Here is a 12,441-nt window from a genome sequence, read left to right as displayed (position 1 = left end):
GCGAGTAATCATCGCGACGGGCGAGAGCCGACGATCGAGGAATACAAACCGGAAGCCCGTATGACCGCCGCCCGGCTGATCTTTGGCTGATCTTTAAGGATGTCTTATTTCCCCGCGCAACATCCGCCGCCCCCGGCAGTGCTGTTGCGCTTCTTTTCCTCCTTTTTCGCGGGCCCTCCGCCCGCACAGCATCCGCCCTTTTCCTCGGTTTTATTTCCCGAGGTGCAACAGGCCGCGCCGCAGCATCCGCTCGGCTCCTTCCTCTTCTCCACTCTGCACATTCAGTACCGCCATGTTAGTATGCACAATATCGCCCCGGCGACCTTCCAGCCCGAAGGATCCCTCGATTGATATTACACTCCGTCCCGTCGTCAGGCGGCGGTAATACGGGTCGCGAGTTGCCCGGGGAACCCGGAAACGATTATTTCAATTACCGATTTGCACGAGGAAGCAATTTGGAAAATGCAATTGGGGATCAGTCGTGGCTCGATCGTGTGTTCGCGGATTCGTCGTGGAGAGTAATTGCGGGACAAAATCAAAATGACGGAAAAAAAAACTAGCGGAAAAATTTGCCACTTATGTTACGAAGGGGAGGAAAAAAGTAACCCAATTCGGTGCGAACGGTTTTGGCACGCATTTTTGTACTTTTTTTTTTCCCCCTCCTAGCGATGTTACGTTGCGATCCAAACAGCGGCAGCGTTGAAGTGCAGAGTACGGTTAAAACTGCCCTTAAATTGTACGTTTTCGAACAACTTTTTCCCGAGGCGAAATTCCTCACCCTATTTTTCCATACATTCTTCGCCTGTCTAGCGTTCGTGCAATTCGAAACTTTTCCGCAATAATTGAGGTCTTGTTCAAGGACGGAGAGCAACGAAGGGGAAAATTTTTCAAACGCTATATGCAAGACTATCTGAAACCCAATTCACCAGGGACCCGAAACCGCGGTGTTGTTTATATACTGTTTTAGTTCGTACTTTTTTCCGCAGCAGCCGCCACTGTTATCCTTTTCTTTTTCTTTTTCCTCTTCTTTCTTGTCGCCTCTGAAAGGATAAAGGAAAATATTTCCCATGTGGTTAATGAAAGTAGGTAAATTCGTAGCATTCATTTTTGTAAATTAATCAAGCAAATACACTGGCGCTGGAGTGCGGAATCCAGTATTGGACATACTCACTCGCATTTGCAGGTCACTTGGCCAGTGTATCCCTTCTGCCCGGTGACTTTTCTGCAACGATTGTAACATTCAAAAATTGGAAAAAAAAAAAAAAAAACTTACCGCATTCTTATCAGTCTTAACAAGTCGAGGGGGATTTTTGTGAAAGGTGGGGTGTACTCTACGTGGTAAAAGTGAATTCGACGATGACGACGAACGAAGTTGAATCAATACTCACGAGCAGTGATCGCACATGTTTGCGATTTGGGTGTCAAATATCCCGTAAATTGCCGCTGAGCATTGGTCGACGAATCTTGGATATTTTCACGAGATTTCCCTCGACGAAACTTGTCCGGATGATACAATGTACATGTATACTTGAAAATTTTGATAATCTCGCAAACGAGGTAATTATAGGATCTTGTTTACAAACAGCGCATATTCGTTGTTATCGTTTCACTGTTTTAAAGCCAACGAGTTTCCGCTAATCGTTTCGATTGTTTACCCGCGTCCCACTTCAACGTACTTCATAAAGCTGGACGCTCGCGGCGCTTCTGCAATTTCCAACGTCATATCACGTCGCGACGAACAGCAGCTTGCAAAGACTTGCATAATTTGTATGAATAATACATAATAGAAGTTGATTTTCATTCGTTCTTGAATTAATTTCGCCCCCTTATTCGTGTCCATTATAAATATGTAGACATATATTTTCATTTTTACCAAGCAGATCAACCCCTCAACCCTCAACTATACCAGCTATATTATATACCTACGTGTATTTTCGTAGTGCTAGCACGTGCTGGCGGTTTAACATTTAGATTAGAATCTACGGTTAGTTGTGCTTCCAGGATGAGCTGATTTTTATCGTGGTTTTTTATTAATAAAGTTTAAATTAACCCACCGAGAAAACCCCCGACGCCTTAATTATTATACCCGGGCGGTATAAAAGAGACCGCTAACTGCACCGCTTGAATTTGTCCTTCTATACACACCCCCGTCAAGTCCTCATTATAATATACAATTATGATCCATCTTTAATGTCTAAATTAACCCCCCACCCCTATCCCCCCATTTGCATCCTACACTTTATCATTATATGATAATTTTCCTTTTTGCAACCCCGTACAAATTTTCTCCTAAATCGCGCTTCGGCTGATGTACCAAAGCACATCCTGCGGCCAGGATTACCTCGACCAGGTGACCCTGTTCGCCCCTGAAGCATGTCTAAATCAACCCCCTCCACGGGGAGTATCGAGAATTCGACGCTTTTTGAGCTCAACGTTTCTCCTCGTCTCCTCAGCGCTGCCTGAATTCATGAAATATTTATCAGGTGTTGGAGTTTGTCGACGGTTTGAACCCATATCATAAGAATCTTTCGCAGTTAGTCTGCCACTGATGACTTCGGACACAGCGCGCATAATGATGGAATGCAAGTATGATTTGCGGTAATAATTGAACGATTTTTCGCAACGTTCTTGTATCACATAATATCGACTCGTCCAGACAAGTTTTTGTAAAATTATAGTGTTATAGGCTAGAAGGGGGAGACCCTGTAGGTGCAATTTGGTAATTCGATTTGTGCAATCTTGGATTTTCACCTCGATATCTAGGGAAATTTTTGCAATCGAAATAAATAAACTGCCATTCAGCTAGTCTGTACTAATCTGAATTTGCATAAGGTATTTCTTATATCTTATTTCTCGGAATGAGTCCGCATAGCCAATTCCAAAGCGTTTGAACAGTACTTTATATACGCCCGCCTTCATGAAGTCCGCGTAATTATGTATGAGAGCTGCACGATTTCACCGTCGGATAAGCCGCTTCTGGCCCAAGGGGCCTTGATTTCCTCTTCCTTATTTCTCGAGACTATTTTCTATTTCGCGGAATTTCCTTGTCTCAATTCAGCGACGGACTCTAATTCAGCCGCGTATATACTTGCGGAAATTTCTCGCCAGATTCAAATTGTAGTGTAACGTCATTCTTTTTCCGCAAAAACCTCGAGGCTATTTGACGAAGGGACAAATATATTTTCTCCCGATAAGTTTCTTCGATGTATCGTATAAATTGACAATTATTTTCTTCATTTATCTCTAGGGAAAAAGATATTACAAGCAAGAGGCATCGGAGAGGTAAAATTATCGCAAGAGAAATAATCGCGCACTGAGAAAAGTTTCGTTTGTTGTAGTAACTAGAAAAATTCAGTGATCGTAACGAGAAAGAATAGTAACGGATACTAGACTTTCCGGTAACAGCTAGAAAACTAATTTTCATTTTCTACCTAGAACAATGTTTTTCGGTTGTGGTAAAAAATGAAAATAGTCAAGGACTGAGCGGTAACCGAAAATAAAAATTTATTACATTAGTTGGCAAAATGTTTAACGACTGCGTAACGACACCTCAGAATCGTCCGAGCTTTGACAGTGATGGTGAATAAATTTCAGCATATATAGTCACTCTTGCAGATACGGGGTAAAAAGTGCTAACACGTCATTGGCGACTTGCCAGTCGGGCAGGGATGGAAAGCTCCGTTTTGTCTACCGTTCCTGCTAGCGCTGAATCTAAACAGAGCTACGGAATGACGTGCGTCGTAGACAAGTTGTCATTGCCGTGACTGCAGCAAATTGCGTAGATTCGTACGTGTTCGACGGGAAATACGCGGAGAGGGACTCGCTTCACTTTTTATTGCATTCGAAAATTTTTTTTTACTCTTTCGAAAATCGTCAGCTTTCTACTTTTCATCGAATGACCTGCGCCGATGTATAATATCGAGAAAATCTGCAGGTCAATTAACCGAAATATAATTCGAAGAGGAGAGTCGACTCATTTCGCATATTTTATTCTCACTTTACCCAAAATCTTTGAATAAAACGTTTGACTCAACTACCCGTTGAATACGCATGTCGATTAATCCTCGCGAACTTGTCCTTGCTACAAGCTTGCAAAGGATACTCTATAACCCGTGTATATTGGCAAGGGAAACGAGTTTCCCAGCTTGCAGCTTTTGCACGCTGCAGCAGAAGCCGATTATAGTTATTCGAACGGGGGCAAAATGTCAAGGAATCGGGTCACCGCGATGTCCCCGAAATGTTTAAAGCATATGCGAATAATCCATATTCGCGCTTTATTTTTTCGCTCTACCAATCCGCGGTATTGTCCGAATATTCGCTGTTCGCCACATTCAGGGTACATATTTTCAAAACTTTTCCTCTCTCTCTTTCCAACCTAGACATAAGCCCCGTGACGAATAGCCGCAATTTCGTATCAACTCGGGGGAAAAAAAGGGAACATCATTAATTTCTTCGCGGCCGAGTTGATCGATCTCTGCGGAAGTGATGAAACGAGCCCGGAAGAAGAAATAAAACCGTTTTATTTTTTGTCCTGCGGTTCCCTCGGAGAATTTATTCAAACTCCCATCGCTCATGGGAAACCGCGACGAACGCTGTTTTTACTCCTCTACCAAATTTCATCCCCGTCGTCGAACTGTCCGGGATCATGGGCTCTGATTGCCGTATTCCTTTCGCCCACGTTCCCGGTTTTCAAATGGTTGGTCTAGCCCTCGGCGATGTTGAACCTTTGGGGTAGCCGGCGAACTTCTCCTATCAGGGGAAAATTGCTCAATCGTCCGCAGATCACGACGTACGAGAGACGCCCGTTCCCAGGCCATTCGCGAATCGAGAAGAAACTTTCCAGAAATAAACTCGAACCAGTTATGTGCAGCTGTAAGCTACAAGAAACGATCCCAACTCACCAAACTTTTGACATTCATATCGGTTATCCGGAGCGATAAATTTCCACATCATTTTCGATGCTTGAATCATTCTTTTGCACATTTTTATTTTTATTTATTACCATTGCTATATTACTCTTATAAGTGCGTCAGACTCGGCAGCGGGAAATTGATTCGAAAGTTGCTGTAACCTCAATTTCGACGGTAAAATGGCTGGTTTAATCGGGCCTTTGACTGTGTGAATTAAAACGATGAAAGTAAGGTAAAAAAAAATTCCACCGCATGAGACTTATCGAGCGCAAATGATCGGAATCGTTCTAACAAGAGGAGTTTAAATCAAACGTAAAACTGGCGTCGTAATGCCGTTTGGCTTTCCATTGATACTCGCAGCGCGATTCTTCCGTCGACCAATTTGCGCTTTCCACAGCCGTTGTTTTGTCCGATTTTTTATTTTATTTCACCACTGCAGGCAATTCTGTACGTATGCTTGTACGGGCGCGCTAACAATTATTCCGCGACCGAGAACGGACGACAAATTGAATCGAACAATACGCGTTTTCCTGCTGTGAAAATATATTCGAAAAGATTAAAAAATTTAATCTCACTCTGATAGGAGGGTAGGTGAATAAGAATCGCGAGAGCTCTTTTTTCAACAGATAATTTACGCGATGTTTCGAAATTAGCAACTCGGAAATAAGATTTGGGTCGCAGGTGAATCCTGTGGGGTCGTAATATCCGGAGGTTTTTATAATTGGAACGGTTGAAAAATGCAAAAACTCCGCGGAGAAATATTACTTGCAATTATTTCGAGGAAAATGTGAATAATTCTAATTACGTTCCGCGAGTCATTGTGATAATTCAATTTCATTAATTCACTTTCACAACTCATCCGAAGCTTCCTGTTCAATTATTGTTAGGTTTTCGTTTAATTTGTTTTATCGTTTTATTTTCATTCAATTCGAGGCACAGAAAGCGCCATCATTTTTATTTCATAACGGACTTCGTCCGTTTTTAGCCTCGAATTGTTTTTTTGTCAATTTTCACGCCGACGGTCAAATCGAAAACCATGCGAAATCGTCAAACTCGAAAGCTGGGTATCCTGAATTTGACATTTTCATTAAACACACCAGCCGTGTATGCGAAACGACAAAAGCGGCGTGGCGAAGATGAGACTATTTGGTAATATTCACTACACACAAACTAATTACAATTATTCTCCTTGTTAACAATTCCTGCAATAAAGTAATTTGTTTAAGTGCTAAGGCAGCCCCGTGGGGAATTATGTACAGTTATAAGTATACTCTACGTATATGTACAGTTTATCCGCCGCCGCAGGTCTAACTAATATTAATCAAATCAGCGCGCGTGTTCTGGTTTATTCTAGTTGTGTCAGCTTTTTTTTAATTTTATGCTCCATGTTTCGTTCAGCCAGCCGTTTCTTTTTTCCCTTCTTCTATCTATAAAGTGTCGAAGTATCGTTATAACAAATACATATTCCATAATATTTGCAACATATAAGAGCCAAATTCACATCTCTTGAATCTATGACGGAATATAATTGAGGAAGAAAGGTTTTTCAGAGAGGTAATAAGAAGATCGATCGCGTTCAGTGAGCTTGAATATGAAATTCAGCAATTTATTTTAATAAGACATGAAATACAACTCGCATCGGACTTTTAACGGCGCCTCGATGCGGACATCCTAACATCACGGTTAAACCGCGATGAAAGTTGTTTAGAAGAGGTCCAATTTCTCCAGGAGCTGAAACAGTCGTAAAATAAATTCAGAGTGTTGAACGATTGTTCGCCGACCGATAAGTGAGTACGTCACAGTTTTCAAACTCACCTTGGTGTCCTTTTCCTTGAGGCACTTGAGGAGCTTGGTGGTTGTCTCGACGGCGGTGGATCCACCTAAAAATAAATGTTTGATACACGCCTCGTTAGAACAGCGAAGATCGAAGATAAAATTAAGGCAAGGGGGGGAGGAGGGAGAGAAACGGGGAAAAGCAAGCATAAGAACCTCGAAACCTCGTGTGAATAATTCTGGACCATTATTCGGATTTTTAAGAGTCCGCGTACAGTGTTTGAATATTCATGCGCCTGCAACGCAGCTGCTACACAAGCTTAACGAAATTTTAACCCCCAAAGCGTCTCGTCCCGCAAAACCGGGGACGCTTCTTATTTTAATTCCAACTTTATTTTTCAACAATTTCAATGAGAAACTCACGCTTTCCGGCGCAGGCATCGATGACGGGATTTGCTGCGGCCGAGTTCTCGGGGCGGATCTCCTTCTTGCATGCGTCAGCGTTGAACACACCGTCGGCGGTTAGCTGGAAAAAAGTAAAGTAGACAAAATAAGACAGGATTTCGGGATGATCGGATCGTCTGTTAAATTTTACACTCAGATTTTTTTTTCTACGCTCCTTCTGTGCGGAAAAACTCACCATAGCGCGGTCTTGCATGAAGCAGGCCAAGTATTCGACGATCAATTTCTGTTGTTCAGGTTTCGGGGTCGAGGTTTTCATGGCTTTCACGTCGTCTGTAAAGTCGAGAAGAATTTTTATCGTTACAGTTGATCGGCAGCGAAGGAACTCTGAGGATAGGCTTAATTTCACGGAGTCAAACATTTACAGAAACATTTGTGTACCGGTACTTTGTTTCTTTGAACTACATACTCCGTGAAAAAACGAAAACTAATTTTTGCATGACTAATTTTTAACGCACGATATATTTAATAATAAATTTCTCATTCTCGTCACATTGTTTCAAAGGAATCGATAACAAAGCAGTACAAAAAGCGCACTCGAAAGTATCAAATTTTCGACGGGATCAAAAATCGTTGAGAAGTATATCAGTCTTTTTTTCTTCTGCTTCGTTTTTTCATTGTAAATTAAACAGGTCGTTACTTACCGACAGCAAGTCCCGTCTGAGCGTAGCATTTCGCCTTCGTATCTGCCCTCGGCTTTAGAGCCTGAAAATATCTGATTTATAGCGATGGGCATGTGTATTTCACGTACAATACATGCAAATGCGGGTAATATAATTTATATCTCAACCGATCGTTCGATATCCAGCAATACATTTTCCCTCTCATCCGTGCTTTCGGCGCTTCTCCCTAATCTCAAAGTTATAATTGAATCTATGCGTAGGTTGGCCAACGAAGACGAGAGGAGTATAAATTTTCAAAGTATAACAAAAACGCGCTTTATAAACCGTTTCGCAATGCTAATTGCAAGCTGAATCCCCGAGTGTCTAAGGAAAAAAATAATCCGCTGCACAAGCTCCGGGTAATAAGATTCCTCAAATTTCTAAATAACTTTGAATTACTCTCTTGTTTTTCCACAGAAATAATTTATCCGCCGATGAAAAGTTCCCGCGGTATCCCCGATTAAATATCCTCGGATCGTAACGCAAAAACTAAGAAATTGGACTTACCGTGGCGACACAGACGCACAGAATTCCAATGAGCACGAGTTTATTCATCTTTACTTTAGTTACCGCGAAGTTCAGTCGACTGTGGTCAAATCTGTTCTGGTTGCACTCTTGGCCTTTGAAGCGTGTATATATAAGGGATTCGCGCTCACGCATTCATCCACCTACGCAACTCGCACAAACAAGGGTACCTAGCTAGTTAAACACGGACACTCGCAAGCTCCTCTATTCCACACCGAAGCTTCACCCACACACAGAGCCTCTTCAACTTCGACACGACGTTGTTATTGGCTTGAATTTTTTCGCTTGTTATAATTTAACATGTAGCTCATCGCTGCAGCCTTGCGCAGATGAGGGTCATCATACTAAATTCACCGACCTCTTTTGTCCCGTTTGGAAAGATTCGAGTCTTCGTACCTTCGTACACGCGTTTACAGTCACGCTAATTCGATCCATCGCACGGCAATCACAGCCACGATTGCGACTCCTAGGCTCATTCCCACACCGTCGCTTCATTTTCGATCGAAACTCCTTTTCAAATCTGGGACCAGAATATACTTTTCATATTCTAATTCAAGATCAATATCGGAAACAATTTTCATTTTCCTTCGTCACGCGATATTTATTGCTTCGATAAAAAGAATTTTTTTCTCTCATCGAAACCTAGATTCAGTGCTCGTTTTTAATACATGGTAAAGAAAAATGGGACAACTTATACCTAAAAGCAGACTTGTGATGAGTATGGATAAAAAATTTTAGTAATTAGCCTAATTACTGCCGTTGTGGAAAAGAAAAAAACCAGAAGAAGCATCCGTTTGAAATTTATTTCACTTGCTTTTGCTCCACGGTTTGAGGGTTTCGTTTCAAGGATGATGGATTAGATTCGGATTCATGTTTTTGCTGGTTCAACGATTCGGACTGGCAATCAACGGCTGGTCAAGCAAATATCGTACAGATTTATCTCCTCTCGCACCAAAGGGTATCGTTTTTTCAAATGTTCAAACAACGTTCCAGCCGAATCGCGAGTTCTTCAGACCAAAGCGACCCTCCGCAATACCTGCAAGCGAATACACGAAGCGTTACAGCTTGGAGAATCCGTTCGGAACGCCGATCTCTCGGTTTGAAGCTGAATATCCCCGTCTGACCAACGCGAGACTTTTTCTACTCGTACCACCCTGCGTCGAAAGTCTCTTTCTCACCTCTGGATGTGCCGTGATGTAGCATTTGGCTATCTGGAAAGCCGTGTCACACGAATCCTCGCCACCTGCATCGGTAATTAATTATCGATTGAAATCGGAGCGCAGTGCAAAGGTGACGGGATACGAAGGGTTATAATAATCGCCTGGTTCCGACGCGCCGAATAACTTACGCATAGTTTTGCATCTCTCGAGTATTTCGCGCGATCCGCTCTGCAACTTCCTCGGCAAATGCCTCATGGTGTTTTCAATCTCTATCTCGTTGTCCTCGCTCATAATTCCGTTCTTCACCATGAAACATTTCAGGTAGCATTTCAATTTCGGGTCGATTTCCTCAAAGTTGCCTTTCTTCAACCGCTTCAGGGAAGCTGGGGAAAAATGGAAGGAATTTTTCTCTGCTTCCAATTTCCCGTAGTTCTAGGTCGGCGAGGTGGGGTTCGAAATGAAAAAAATAATCATAAAAATAAGAAACAAATCGAGCAGCAGGCAAATTGAACGGCAATTGCGAAATCTGCCGAGGACCGGGCTGATACGTAGGGTGGAATAAAGTCTCGGTAAAGATATTATGTATATTGCCAATTCTGTGTCTCAATCACGACGGCATCCGGTCTTTCGGTCGTCTGCAGAGCGTCAACTAGGCCACGGCACAGCGTGATGCACGGGGCATTCGAGCAAGCGGAGCGGCTGATTCGTCGGTGGAGGATTGTAGTTAACGGCCACGTAACTGCTCGCTTCGTTATTGGCTTAACTGGACAATACCGCTTTCGGTCGTCGACCCGATAGCGAAGGGTCAAACTAGGACTATAATGGGATGCCGATTTATTTATTTCCTTCCTTACCCCAGGAGACGCCGCTCGCCCTGCGACACTCCTTCCTCACGTTAGCCTCCGCCTGCTGGGTCTGTAAGCGGAAAAGGAAAAGGGCCTGAATACCTGAAATACCTTGGCTCAAGCTCGTTGCGCCGATGATTGCGAGCGTTGTGAAATTTTCTATCGCAACGACGCGTGTCTTGTACTTGTGCCTGTATCCAGGTGCGCGTATGTACGTGTAAGAATGTAAAATACGGTGGATATTTTACGGGCGCGTGGGTACGGATGTTCTCCTTGAAACGGTCTATCCGAACGCGTATTATGATCGTGCTTGCGGCGTAGAGGGCTGCGAGATGAGATGATATGTCCTCTGCTCAAATTGCCAATTGCCTTAATTGCACTCGCGATTAGGCTTCGTCGACAAACCGAAAATAATGTTTGTACTCCCTCGACCGTGTTTGAAACTGCGCGACAAACATCCGACCGACCCGTCAAGCCTCGCATTGCGCAGCGCCTGGCTCCTCGTCTTTCAAACTCTAATTGCGGACGAATAATCGTACAATTTTGCTCAACAAGAGGATCTCGACGTCTCGTTTTAATTCGCTATTTCCCTTTGTGAGCTACTTTGCGAGCTCTTTCGATTACTCGGCTTTCTTGGTTTATATCCGTACCTGGAGAATTGCCGCGAAGAGGATCAGGATGAAGACACTCGTCGGGCCCCTCATTGTTCAGCCTGATTCAAACCCGTGATTCCCTCGATTTCGAATGAGAGAACAGTCAGCTAACTCAGGTGCAATTCCAGATTCAATTAAATCCGAACTGCACGCGTCGCACATCCGAGCCGATTCATTACCTACCGTAATTAACGTCGTTTCTATCCGCCCGTGCGTTTCGCATACTTTATACGGCGATGCGTTATCGTTCGGTTTGCGCAAATCGGATTTTACGACGCCAAACAACAAGCGGATGACGCATAAATAATTCCTATACCCTCGTTTCTCGCTCCGACTCTCAGCTCGTTTTCGTTCCGCTTGCACGGAGATAGCGAAAGTATGGTTTTTAAACAACCAAAATCAATGCTCAGACAGTTTTGCGTTCATCTGTTTTGATGAATTGGTTCCACTTCAATTATTGTTGTTTTTTTTTTAATTTGGAGCATATTATACTAACCAGGTGCTTAATTTCTCTTATTCTGCTCTACGGAACTTGGCGGACTGAATCAGACTAAAGTCAATTAGCGATGTTTTTCCGGCGATAAAGGCCAAAGACCGAGAGGTTTGAATCGATGACATTAAACGAGGTGAACAAAATCAAGATTTTTTATTGTGTGTTAATTTTTTAGACAAGCCAGCCGCGGATCGACCGACGAGAACCAGTTCACTACGTTTTATCACTTGTAAATCGTGAGTCAGAGCCGTTGTACGCTAGTCTGCTACTAATTCGAACAACGGTAATTACAGGAAGGTTTCATTTTAATGACTGAGTGGTCACCAGATGTCATTATCGTTATTATTATTATTACTACAAGACTGCTCGTATCGCAAAATTGAAAATTGGGCTTGGAATTGCGTGAAACGTTCTGCGTTCTACTACCGTGTTTCAGACCAGTCTGCCCTGCACAGCGCGATGTTCGCCTGCCACGATGAAATTTTTTATTTAAAGATAGTCTGACAACACGGGAACGTTTAATACCGATAATTGCTTACCTGAAGCAGAAGACAGGCCGAGGCGCAAATCGAAAGTAAGCACTTCATAGTTTTGACGGGTCGGTAGGATTTAAATGCGATGAATAGACCGTGTTGATATGGAATCGGAATTCGATGTTCTGCTTTTACATCAAACTCTAATAACGTTCTTTATGACAAAAAATATAAGAAACGCGTTAAATTCGAATTAATTATGATTTCTTAAGCCGGAACAAATGCAAGCGCAGCTGGCTATAAATAGATTATTTTGCCTGTTGTTGACGTAACAATTATCGACTAGCCGATAATAGACATCTGTCCACAGTCTATTTTCATAGCTATGAAATATCCGTTTTCTAATGTGTTTTCGTGTCTTTAAATCACGTCCATACGCATCATCCGTCTTAATATGCGAGGACGATTCAATCAAACGTTGAATT

The 12,441-nt window shown here is 42.8% G+C and overlaps 2 protein-coding genes across 3 annotated transcripts; both read right to left on the bottom strand.

Annotated features, from left to right (window-relative positions):
- Nucleotides 1-6,485: 6,485 nt before the first annotated feature.
- Nucleotides 6,486-8,470, bottom strand: LOC124307473 (uncharacterized). The gene is made up of 6 exons (XM_046769140.1): nucleotides 8,315-8,470; nucleotides 7,790-7,850; nucleotides 7,324-7,418; nucleotides 7,107-7,209; nucleotides 6,726-6,790; nucleotides 6,486-6,641 (listed from the first exon to the last, which is right to left on the bottom strand). The coding sequence occupies exons 1-6, from the start codon at nucleotides 8,465-8,467 to the stop codon at nucleotides 6,615-6,617; spliced, it is 504 nt and encodes a 167-aa protein (XP_046625096.1). The 5' UTR covers nucleotides 8,468-8,470; the 3' UTR covers nucleotides 6,486-6,614.
- A 651-nt stretch (nucleotides 8,471-9,121) lies between these two features.
- On the bottom strand, nucleotides 9,122-11,760 carry LOC124307474 (general odorant-binding protein 69a-like). Of its 2 annotated transcripts, XM_046769142.1 has the most exons (5): nucleotides 10,988-11,759; nucleotides 10,347-10,407; nucleotides 9,681-9,875; nucleotides 9,511-9,575; nucleotides 9,122-9,368 (listed from the first exon to the last, which is right to left on the bottom strand). In XM_046769142.1, the coding sequence occupies exons 1-5, from the start codon at nucleotides 11,039-11,041 to the stop codon at nucleotides 9,342-9,344; spliced, it is 402 nt and encodes a 133-aa protein (XP_046625098.1). In that variant the 5' UTR covers nucleotides 11,042-11,759; the 3' UTR covers nucleotides 9,122-9,341. The 2 variants fall into 2 exon arrangements, with proteins under 2 accessions (XP_046625098.1, XP_046625097.1); XM_046769141.1 differs by having other exon boundaries at nucleotides 9,122-9,575; nucleotides 10,988-11,760.
- Between the last annotated feature and the right edge of the window lie 681 nt (nucleotides 11,761-12,441).

The sequence above is a fragment of the Neodiprion virginianus genome, chromosome 6 (genome assembly GCF_021901495.1).
Source record: "Neodiprion virginianus isolate iyNeoVirg1 chromosome 6, iyNeoVirg1.1, whole genome shotgun sequence".
Lineage (NCBI taxonomy): Eukaryota > Metazoa > Arthropoda > Insecta > Hymenoptera > Diprionidae > Neodiprion > Neodiprion virginianus.
The sequence above is the reverse complement of the archived record's forward strand: the minus strand, read 5'-3'. Positions and strand labels throughout refer to the sequence as shown.

What these genes read in the sequence shown, in the direction of transcription:
- LOC124307473 (XM_046769140.1), bottom strand. Translation starts at nt 8,467, where the DNA reads ATGCGTGAGCGCGAATCCCTTATATATACACGCTTCAAAGGCCAAGAG. An exon ending in TGTGCGTCTGTGTCGCCACG is followed by an intron (nt 7,851 to 8,314) that starts GTAAGTCCAATT and finishes AGATATTTTCAG; the next exon opens with GCTCTAAAGCCGAGGGCAGA. An exon ending in CGATGCCTGCGCCGGAAAGC is followed by an intron (nt 6,791 to 7,106) that starts GTGAGTTTCTCA and finishes ATTTATTTTTAG; the next exon opens with GTGGATCCACCGCCGTCGAG.
- LOC124307474 (XM_046769141.1), bottom strand. Translation starts at nt 11,041, where the DNA reads ATGAGGGGCCCGACGAGTGTCTTCATCCTGATCCTCTTCGCGGCAATT. An exon ending in TCTTCGCGGCAATTCTCCAG is followed by an intron (nt 10,408 to 10,987) that starts GTACGGATATAA and finishes TTCCGCTTACAG; the next exon opens with ACCCAGCAGGCGGAGGCTAA. An exon ending in CGAGAGATGCAAAACTATGC is followed by an intron (nt 9,576 to 9,680) that starts GTAAGTTATTCG and finishes TTACCGATGCAG; the next exon opens with GTGGCGAGGATTCGTGTGAC.